This window comes from Fringilla coelebs (genome assembly GCF_963513975.1).
Source record: "Fringilla coelebs genome assembly, chromosome: 3".
Lineage (NCBI taxonomy): Eukaryota > Metazoa > Chordata > Aves > Passeriformes > Fringillidae > Fringilla > Fringilla coelebs.
The window spans coordinates 92,137,069-92,147,904 of NC_140030.1; the positions used below are offsets into that span (position 1 = coordinate 92,137,069).

The 10,836-nt window shown below is 45.0% G+C and overlaps 1 protein-coding gene across 1 annotated transcript; it reads left to right on the top strand.

Moving 5' to 3' along the window:
- The first annotated feature begins 408 nt into the window (after positions 1–408).
- Positions 409–5,102, top strand: LOC311151277 (uncharacterized protein). The gene is made up of 7 exons (XM_084201623.1): positions 409–547; positions 997–1,068; positions 1,305–1,442; positions 2,085–2,137; positions 2,735–2,818; positions 3,043–3,135; positions 4,536–5,102. Exons 2-7 carry the CDS (start codon positions 999–1,001, stop codon positions 4,584–4,586), a joined length of 489 nt encoding a protein of 162 aa, XP_084057749.1. The 5' UTR covers positions 409–547; positions 997–998; the 3' UTR covers positions 4,587–5,102.
- Positions 5,103–10,836: the final 5,734 nt, after the last annotated feature.

Genomic DNA, 10,836 nt, shown 5'->3' on the forward strand with positions numbered 1-10,836 from the left:
CGGTGATAATTCGCGGTTGGGCCGGCTTTGGGCTCAGCAGGGCTTGGATTTGTTTCGGTTCAGAGCACGAACAGGAACTATTCCAGAATCCCACGACTACGGCGTGCTTGGGAACACGGTGCTGTGCAGCGGAAAGGGGACGCTGGGCAGGGCAGAGCCCCGGCAGGCGGAACGGGGGCCGCAATCCGTGCCGTGCCCGTGGCCGCCGTGAGGGAGGGCAGGAAGCGGAGGAGCGGGGGCCGCGATCCGTGCCGTGCCCGCGGCCGCCCTGAGGGAGGGCAGGAAGCGGCGGAGGCTGCGATCCGTGCCGTGCCCGCGGCTGCCGTGAGGGAGGGCAAGAAGCGGCAGAGGCTGAGATCCGTGCCGTGCCCGCGGCCACCGTGAGGGAGGGCAGGAAGCGGCGGAGCGGGGGCTGCGATCCGTCCCTCTGCCCGCGGCCGCCGTGAGGGAGGGCAGGAAGCGGCGGCGGGCGGCTCCAGCCCTTCCGGGGCGCGGGCGGCGCCGGCCCAGGGGCGGCGGAACCGGGGCGGCCGCGGCCGCAGCGCGGGTGGGTCCGGGTTTGGGTCCGGCGGCGGGCGGGGAAGGGTGGGCCGGGGCGCGGGGCCCTCCGCCGCTGAGGGCCGTGGGCGGGATCCGTGATGCAGCGACAGACCGACACGTAGGTGTGGGTAAAACCCCCCTGGCGTCTGCGGCGGCGGCACCCGAGCCGGGTCTGGCCTCCGGTTCCTGGTGCGAGGGCATGAACGTGCTTTCCTCCCGCGGTGTGGGGGTGTCGTGGTCCTGGGAGAGGGAGAGGCATGTGGTCCTGTGCCGTGTGCCCCGGGATGACTCTGCTGGAGCGGGGAGGTTGGACCAGGGACCCTCTGTGGTCCCTTCCAACCTGTCCCACCCTGTGCTTCCATGGCGCTCGTTTCCACTGTTCCTGAATTTCCCCCCCCCCCACCGCCACAGTCTTTTGGAAATTATATCACTGAATGTCCTTTTGCCTCTGACTAGATATGGATAACAGGAAGGATGAGAAAAGCAGGACGCTGTGTGCAACCTCAGAAGAAGGGCTGAAGGCCCGAGGTAGGTGCCGTGATCTGTGGTTGTTCTCTGGTGTTTGTTTGTGTGTCACCCTCTGTGTCACTTACTGGGTTTGCTTGCTTGGTGATGCCAGTAGACCATGGCACACTGGAACAGCGGGGAAAAACACAACCAACCCCTCAAAACAGGGGTTTATTGCGTTTAAATTCTACTGAGAGTCATTTTGGTAGGCCACAGTTACTAGCAGGCTTGTGTCTGTTCCCTTGTGTTGCCCTAAGGAAAAGAAAAAAGGAAACGAAAGCGCAGCAGAAGCAGATCCTCATCTGTTTCATCCACATCGTCTTCTAGCAGTACATCCACTTCTTCCTCCTCATCACGCTCATCGTCAAGGTCATCTTCTTCCAGTAGTAGCAGAGGTAAGCTACTTCCACCTGCACATATGTTTTCCAGTTTTGCTAGCACTCCTGAGAGCATTTAAAGCTTGTTTTAGAAGTGGCAAAACCACCACAAAGTGACAGTGCAGAATACCAGTGCTGCTTGTTCAGGGTGTTTATCTCATAATCCTTTCCTATTGTGTGTAAACAGTTTGCAATGTTCTTATGTTAATTTGAATTCCTTCTAAATAGAAACTGCCATTCAAATAAATGTTACCTGGTAACAACATGTTGTATATATTTAAGCCCCTCAATTTGTTGCATTTTCAAAACGCAGGTCTTTTTTTTACTTCACCAATCTATCTAGACCAGACTTGTGGGTTTGATTTAGTCCTCCTTTGGTCTTAGCATTTCAAGCATTTAACTTTGAGGATTCAGGTGGAGCTGGCACATCTGCAGAATCAGTAAATAAGGTATTTTCAGCTTCCATGTTAGTCCAGTAAGTGGCAGTAACAATAATGTATTCTCTTCCTCAGGGTTAGTTCAACCTGTGTCCGTACATATAGCTGAACTAAAGCACTTTCTTCATATGTTTCACATTTCTCTGCCTTATATGTAAATCAAAGGCCTTTTTCAGAATGCTAAACTGAGTGTTTGATTTTGTTATTTTTTCTTTAATTTTAGATTCTCCTAAGTCTAAGTCAAAGAAGAAGAAAAAGGAAAAACACAACAAAAAGGTAACAGTTTACAAAGAGAAATAAGTAGCTAACAAAACAGTTCTTTATATTTCAATAACCTTAAATGTCATGTAAGACAAGGCTTTTGTCTGTGGCTGTGTAAATCTAAATCACGCTTTTAAGGTTGTGGTAGCTGAACTGATTAATGAACAATTGAGTTTAGCCAAAAAGAGAAATAATTTAAAAGTTATTATTGCCAATCATTGCTGGTCCAGCTGGAGTTTAGAGTAGTCTCTGAAAAAAAAAATAGTGGGGAATCTTGATAACTTTAGAGAATTTGAGAGAAGAAATTATTTATAGTCGGTGAGTGCTAAATTCTTGCTGATGTTGATTTTTTAAATTCAATTTTCAATGGTTTTATATATTGGGGTTACTTTAAAAGAGAGAGAACGGGAAGTCAGACCTTTTCTGACTCTTGCTCAGAGTCCCAAGGGTTGCTAACTCTGGTGCATTACTTTCTACTACTTGTCCAGCAGTGGTAAGGGCAAGTAGCAGTGTCTGTCTTGACTTGAGTGGCCTTGAGAGATCCTTGTGGGTTTGGGGGGTTTTGCCCTTGTTAGCCTGTAAGCATAAGAGTGTATGTCTTAACTCTTGTAGAAAAGGAAAAAGGAGAACAAAATGAAGAAAAAGAAAGAAAAGAAGAAAAGGAAAGAGAAAACAGGACCTGTCCAGCTTTCCAAGGTATGCTGGTCTGAGTGTGAAGCCCTGTTTTATTTCTCACCTACATACTTAATCCATCCTGTCATAAAAATGTTTATAGGATCTCCAGTTTGGTCATCAGCCAGTAGAAACCTCTCTCTGTTGTTGTGAACAGTAAGGAAGTATAAAAGATTATTGTCTGTAATTTTACTTAAGATTTGTACAGATTGAAGCTTATGCCTTTTTAACATGTGATCCCATTTCAGTTCTTCAAAAACAAAAAGAAGAATGAAAACTACAGCATGATAACCGGAAAGAAAATTAAGATGAAAATAAAGAAGACTAAGGAAGATATAGAGGTAAGAGTTAATTAGTTTAAATATCCCTAAGAAAAAATGCTGTATCTTTTAATATTTTTTGTAGTAGTAGTTTTTGTAAAAGTGTGAGTCTTGCAGTTAAGAGTTGTAAACCGAGTGTAGCTTTAAGTGTTGCTGTGATGCCGTCTGAGAAATTTTAATTCACTCTTTTGGCAGGTTTTATGTTATAAAAGGGCTTGGACTACTCAGTTATGAGCAGATAAACCAAAGGATGCTTGTGCAGGTTCTTAGAATTTCAGCCTCTAATCATTAGCCAATTTGTAGCTTTCTCTTACACTGGTGCTAATTGTACTCATCTTCTTTCAGTCTCTTGTGATCACTTGTGGTAATTGCTACTTCACTCTGTTTTTCTAACACATGCAAGACTAGACTTTATTTAGAGAGGAATTTTTAAAAACCCAGTTGTATTATTAGGACCACATGGTCCTGCATTTTCTCAGAGCAGGCAAATGTTTTTGCTGAGGTACCCAGGGAAATAAATACCATGAACTGTGTTGTGTGCTATTGCTATGGATGTTTGGACTCAGCAGTTAAATAATACCTTCACTCTTCAACACCTTAGGGTGACCTGCAGAGGGCTCTGGTACTGGTCAGGTAGTGTTACTTCTTTGAGGTATCCAGCTTGGCAGATTCAGGTTCAGCTCTAGTAGTTCATTCTACAGCTACCAAAGCATTCCTGAGCATTCGGAGTTAAATTTGACTGAAAACACATTACCTTCTCTCTGTGACACCAAAGTGTGTGTTAAATTATGCTGAATGTTTGCTAGTTTTGTTCCAGTAGCCTTCTTGTTACAATATTTGATGTCAAATATTTGATGTTGGTCCATTTTTTGATTGGGGCCTGTGGTCTTGCTGAATTGAACAACATCCATTCTTTACAATATTTAAAGATTCAGTAATTTTTTAGAAAAATCTGTGGAATTGACCGGTTGGGCCATCTCTTTTCTGAAGAGAGAACCCAAATTCAGGGTTCTGTTATGCTGCATAAGCTGCTGTTTATACAGAGGGGAAAAAAAGATACTTCCCAAAGCTCAGGACTTGCTGTGAGTACAGTGAAAGTTGCCTCACCACCAGAGAGGAGCATCTGTTTTGCTTGTGAGTTCCCTCCTGGGCAGGCTGTGAGCTGCATGGTGACAGCCCAGTGGAGTCTCCTTAGGGAGCCACTTAGGAAGTGTCTCATGGAATAGTGACAACTTGTCTCCTCAGTAGCCATTGCCTGGCACTTCCCCTGGGCACCCACGCCTCACTGGTAGATGATTAGACCCAGCTGTGTCAATGGCACTTGCTTTGGGATGTGGAAACCCTACAGAAAACAGGGATCTGTGGCCTTGCTCCTGAGTACAGGTGTGTTCAACCACTGCCTCTGCTTGTCTGCTCGACAGAGAGACCGGAACCGTGCCCAGCTCCTGGAATTTCTGAACTCTGCCTTGTAATGGGAAGAGTCCTCACCAAGGACTGGTAGATGTACCAAGCCAACCATCATCCTAGCAGAACACTAAAGAGGAACTCAGGGAAAAGGACACCAAGTTGGACAAGACCAGACCTGTCTACTGAGAAGAAAATTGGGATGTCCTTTCTTAATGGCAAAACACAGAGTAGCTAATAACTTGTTAATGGAGATCCATGTCCTCCTTTTGAGATCCTAAGGTAATAGCCAGGCTGTGGTGTTTTAGAAAAGCCCAAGTGTGTGTTGTTCACAATGATAAGAAATGACACACTGAAGTCCAGCAATGTAATTTCTATCTTAACTGCATGCAGAATGCACTCTTAATTTCAAATGTCTTAATTTTTCTAGTAGTTTAAGCAGAGTATTTGTAAATGTTTATTTGAAAGATGAGGAGTTTCTTTCATGTGTATTTTTTTCTCGTAGTGGTTATGCGTATCATAAAGAGCAAACTGACCTTTGTAAATAGAACATTCTTTTACATAAATGATTTTTTTTGAAAGTTCATTCCCTAATATGTTACTTTATTTTGGAATTTGAGATGTGGTGTTTCTCTGGACAGTTTATTGCTCTCTCTCATTAGAAAGTGTAACAGCAGAATACTCTAGAGCAATAATGGTAGCAAATTATTTTTATCCTGAAATAGAAGCAGGAAAGGTCTCTGGTTTTGTTTGCTCATTGAAACAGTTGTTCAGTTCATAATAGATAGTTTACCCCCCGCCATCTGGAGTTGCAGTTCCTAGATGAAAGTTCTGGAGTTGTGGCCTGCTTTTCTGATCCTGTGAGCCTGTATCAAATCTTTCTCTCTTTGAAGTGCAGCAAGGCACATACCATGGACATGCCTTAGTTGGATGGAGAAAGAGCTGTGGAATGGTGTTGAGGCAGGCAGTGACAGGGACTTCACAGGTCTGCTGGCAGTCCACTGTGAGATGAGACAGGTCTGGACAGGCAGCAGGAGCCCAGCACAGCTTGTGGGTGTGCAGCTGTGGTAATTTGCTCAGTGCCTGCACTCTTCCTTCCACACCTTGACTCTAGGTTACCCAGCAGGTCCCTCTGTACATAACCCTGCTGTGGGAGTTCACTGGAATCACTCATGAAGCAGGTGCTCCTCAGGAGCTGTGGTTTAGAAATGCCTGAAGGAAGGACTCAAGGGGAGTTGACTGACAAAAACATTAAGTGTACAGCAGTCAGAGTGGAGGGGAGATCATTAAAGAGCAAATGGAAAACTGTGTCTGTGTTTGCTACGGTGTTTTGAAATGAACCTGAAGATTTGTACCATTGCTCAAGGGATAATTTTATAAGTGTTTTGATGTGTGAAACCTTCTGAAGATGCTAGAATCCTCTCCTTTCCCTAGTTATCTTTTGTTGTGAAGCATTTTGTAGTTGTTGCAGAGATGTAACTCTTTAGAGACTAAAGCCCTGATCCAGCAGAGAAACTCCATACATCCTTATGAACATAAAACTTGCAAAAACATAGGTGAGAAATGGAGTTTCCTTGACATATAATCCAACAATCAAAAGGGTTTTTTTGAAAGCACTGTTCTGAAATGTCACTGGGGGGAAAAAAACCAACCAAATAAGAAAACCCCTTTTATTTATCATGAGGATTATGCTTTGATTTATGCTACTTTGGTGTTTTCTAGCTAGTGATGTCAAAGCATCTTGCCCAGATAAGCAGCTTTTGTCTCTGGACTTTGCGTAACAAGGTTAATCCCAAACACACTCTTAGAAGACAGCATCCTTCCCATTCCCTAGGTTATATTTTATGTAAAGACAGTGTAATTTTGTAAAACTTGGTGCGGGGTAGGGAGTAGAAATTTGGAAAATGGAAAGAAAATAGCAATGGGAAACCCAGAGATCACAGTTGTTTTCAACTGCATTGGTTGGAATGTTCATACTTAGTTTAAATAATTTGCTTTTTGTTGCCTTGGTCAAGATCATAAAAACTCCAGCCCTGTTCCACATTAGTAGGGGAAAGGCAAAGGGCTTTTAGTAATATGATGTGGACTCTTCTTCCTTTAGGGTTTTGGTAGTTGTCTCTCATGGTACAAAAATGAGTCAAACTATTTCTTCTTACAAAACAAACCTTTTTTTGGTGTGTGTTCAGGACAGAGAAATTTTCTGTTTATTTTTCCTGACATGCTGGGTATGCTTTGATGATGCTTTAAAATATTTCTGTGCCAGCATTTATTTCTAAGCTATCATTTCTTCTACAAAGCCAAGCTGCTTAAACGTTGTGGCAGTGATTCTGTTTTATTTTCTCCTGCCCAGCCAATTACAAGCGCTCTCTGAAACTTCCCAGCAGTTACTGCTTTTGTAAGCCTCCTTTTCTGTTCTACCCATCTCCATGTAGATTCTCAGGTTTCTAAAGAGGCTTGAAAGTTGCATCCTTCCCTTCTCCATCTTTCCCCACAAACACTGAAACCCTGTGCATCTTCATGGGACTGAGTATCTGCTGTTGGGAAAAGGCCACCAGATTCCAATCCTCCCTAGTGAGCACAGGCCCTTACAGCCAGAATAATTTTCCACACCTTGCACCCTCAGGGAAGAAGTTCATTTCACTGACCCATGCACTAGAGCTTGGCTTCTTAATACTGCTTCAGATCCCTGTTGTGGCAGGTGCACCACCAGGTGAGAAGGTTGCAACAGGAAGAATGTGGTGAAAATCAGGTTGAGAAATTTGCGTGAGGGAAATGCGAATTAGTTTACTGTGGGATGTTAACCTGATAACACACATGGCTGATAGAGAGACTTGCTGCCAGGTCCACCAAGTAGTGCATGTTGTGGGCAAGGGTGAAGGCTGGAACAAGAGAGCAGTGGAAAAGGTGAGGCAGGGGTGGAGGAGACAGCTGCTGTCAGAAGTTGTGTAGTGGGCAGAGGTCAGGTGATGAGGCAGGGGCTGCAGAAGCTTGCCTGGCTGGGCAAGTTGAGGTTCTTCCTAAAATGTCAAGTAATAGAAGCCTTTAGATGTGAAAGCTGCTTTTGGTGTGAGGGTATGTGTGACAGTCTTCCCTATCACACTCACCTTCTATGTTCTGCACCATTTTCCATTCTGAGAATTGTGCAGAATTCAACTGATTTTTTTTTAGCAGCAGAATTTTCAGAAGCAGAAGTCACTGTCAGGGGAAGGAGATGAAGGATACATTCTCTGAGCTGCTGCTGCCATGCCCATCTTCCAAAATATTCTATCCCAGCCAGTTCTTGTGGGCAGTGCAATCCTTTGTTACTCATTTCCTTTGGAGCTGGCTTGAACTTCACTCTTTTGCCCACACAGAAACGTAGCGGAGATGAAGAGCTGAGGCAATATTGATAAATGCCACTTTGACTTGGAAGTGCCTGGTTCCATGGAACTAAAGTGTCTCATCCTGCAGAGCTGAGCAGGGCCTGCCATTTTGGTAACAGTTCTTGTGGGTAAACTTGGGCAGGTTGTGCTGTTTGGATGTACTTGAGGTTTCATGCTGCAGGAATGTAACATTCCCAGTCATCCTCTGCAGCAGGACAAACTGTATGAGCTCTACATGCAGGGGAAGAGCAGAGGTCAGAGAGGCTTGAAGTGACTTGCCCTGAGGTCACCTGCTGAACCTTTCCTGGTGTGGGCAAGGGCCTTGATGGCTGGTGGAGTTCTGATGTCCTTTCTTGTGTTGAACACCCTCCTCATGGTCTTTGCTGTATGTATTTAGAAACAAGTTTCCAAAGTTCTGGTTCAACACTCAAGGTTGGGACCTCCACTGTCATTTAAGGACTCTGTGGAATGGCTGGATTTTATGTCATAGTGGGTTTTCCTGAAGGAATGAGGTCCTGGGCATACTTGAGAAACTGAATATAACCAGTTTGCACTTGGTTGTATTTCAAGCTGTAGGGTGAGTTTTTGAGGACCTGCTTCTTAACATTATTGCAAACACCCATCTACCTAGTTCCATCTCTGGACAAAATTAATCATCAAAATTACTGTGCAGTGCAGAGATTGAGATTTATTTGCCTGTTTGCAGCAGGTATTTTTTTCTCCCTGCCTGTTCAATTTCAGTGTTAAATTGTGCTTCAGGGGTGTTACTGATGTAGTGTTGTCTGAGGGATGAGCAGGGTCTAAGGAAGCCCCCTGAGAGCCCTTTGGGGCAGCCTGGGGAACATCATCCCCAGCCAGCCTGAGAAGCCCCGTGTCCATGGTGGCAGCTGCTCCCATGGTAGCGTGCTGGCCACTGGTGCCATCTTCCTCTCAGGCACAGAACACCAGGGCTAACATCTCTTGTGTTCACTTTGCTCTCCGCTCGTGAGCTGCTCAAGGGGTGACAGAACAGTGCTGTGGGAGTGAGGAATCTGCATTTGTCCCGAGATGCCTGCTAAGGAAGCTGCTGCTGCCTGTTCCCTGGTTGGTCAGTGCTGGAATATCTGCCAGTAGGTGGCAATGCTGTCCAGCTGGAATGCCACAGAAACTTTTTTTTTTTTTTTTAACCTTTGGACATTGGCTTTGCACTTTCTTACTCTGAAACCCTATAATTAGCTCGCAAAATCCTAATTATGGTTGTTTATGGGGAACATGTGTTACTGCTGTCCTATGAATTTAATCCAGTCTTTGTTCCTTTCTTGCCCTTGGCTGTGCTGAGGACAGACAATAGTCTCTTCTGCTGTGTGCCAAAGGCAGAAGGAAGCCTTTAACTTCTCAGTAGCTGAATTCAACAGGAGCAGGTTGCTGAGAGCCAGCAGGGGCCTGGAAGGTGCACCACCCTACCTGGGGCTGCTGAGTTCTCCAGAAACTGCACTCTGCTCTTCTCCATCTCCTAAATACCAGTACACAATATAGAAAGAAAACTCTCCAATGTAAGAAGGATTTTGGTGTCACTGCTTTGTAACACATCTGGTTATTTAAATAGTCTTCAGGTCAAATTAAGTGCAATCTGTTGCTTTAAGCCACTTGACAGTGGAAAGAATCAGGTTGGAAAAGTACTGCAGATGAACTGTGACCTGATAGAGGCCTCTGAGGATACAGCATTGTGAACACTAAACAGATGTAATAGTAATTACATTCTGAGAGCAGATACTCTGATGTCAAAAACACAGAAGCTCTTTTCCTCACTTTGGTGTCTCTGCTCCTGAGTTAGATTACATTTATTTGGTAAAGGCAACATGGGTCTGTGGCTAAAATATAGAGGTAAGATGCTATATGGGATAATCCTAGCCAGGACCCTAAAAATTTATAATATTATGAAGTGTCCAGTGACAGTGTATACAGTGTTTTCTTGCAGGCCTCTTTCTCACCTTTCTGTTGTGCTTTTTTAAGATCTCATCTGTAAGGATTTTCCCTTTGTCTGAGATTATCTTTGTGCAGGAAATGCACAGAAAACACCTGGTAGTCATTGGGAGCCCTGGGCCCAAGACCCAGCACTCAGGGCCAGCGGAGCATCTTTCTGATGTAAGCCAGCTTGAGACATGGCTTGTCTGACCATGCAAAGGGAACAAGAGGTCCCTTGTGCCAGCAGCCCACACGCAGACAGCAGTACCAGGGAAAGGCAGGCACTGCAATTATCATGTCTCTGCCTGGCACAGGTGGGTGGAACTAGGGAGGCCTAATAGCCCTTCCTCTATTGCAGGGCACAAGCAGGAAGACTGTGACTGATGCAGTCCAGTTCTTGTAAGAATGATTTTTGGGCAAAACTGCAGTGCCATATCCTTTAGCAGGGAGGTGCAGCAGGACACAGGAATATCAGAGTGGCCATTCACTCAAACTAGTTTTCCTTCTGGGAAAGGCCTATAGCAGTGTCTGGGGGAAGTAGTGTAAGCAGCAACAGATTTGCTTGTCCACAGCTTCTGGCAAGGAGTAACTCTGTGCTAAAGGCTGTGTCTAGAGCACTGTGGTTTACTAACTCCCTGTACTCACACAGTCCCCTTGTGGAACCACTCATCTGTCTGATGTGCAGAATGTGCTAAGCAATGCAATTCATGCTTCAGTAATACCTCGTGTGGGGAAAAAATGGTTCCCTTTTGTTAAAAACACATGCATGCTTTGTATATACATTGCTTAGCACAGGGAGCTCTGAGCCATCTGGGGCCATCTGCTGATATTAAAGTGTTCCAGTACACAGGATCAGGTATGGAATCAGCAGAGTGACTCAAAAGTATCTGGAGACAAAACACCCATTTTGTCTCTCCTGTCATCTCCTTTTGTGGTAATACTGGTTAATGTAAGACGTGCTCAGAAGCACGTTGATGTTGATGAAGACTTTGATTCAAAGTTGTATCTGCAG

What these genes read in the sequence shown, in the direction of transcription:
- LOC311151277 (XM_084201623.1), top strand. Translation starts at nt 999, where the DNA reads ATGGATAACAGGAAGGATGAGAAAAGCAGGACGCTGTGTGCAACCTCA. An exon ending in AGGAAAAACACAACAAAAAG is followed by an intron (nt 2,138 to 2,734) that starts GTAACAGTTTAC and finishes TAACTCTTGTAG; the next exon opens with AAAAGGAAAAAGGAGAACAA. An exon ending in AGACTAAGGAAGATATAGAG is followed by an intron (nt 3,136 to 4,535) that starts GTAAGAGTTAAT and finishes TCTGCTCGACAG; the next exon opens with AGAGACCGGAACCGTGCCCA.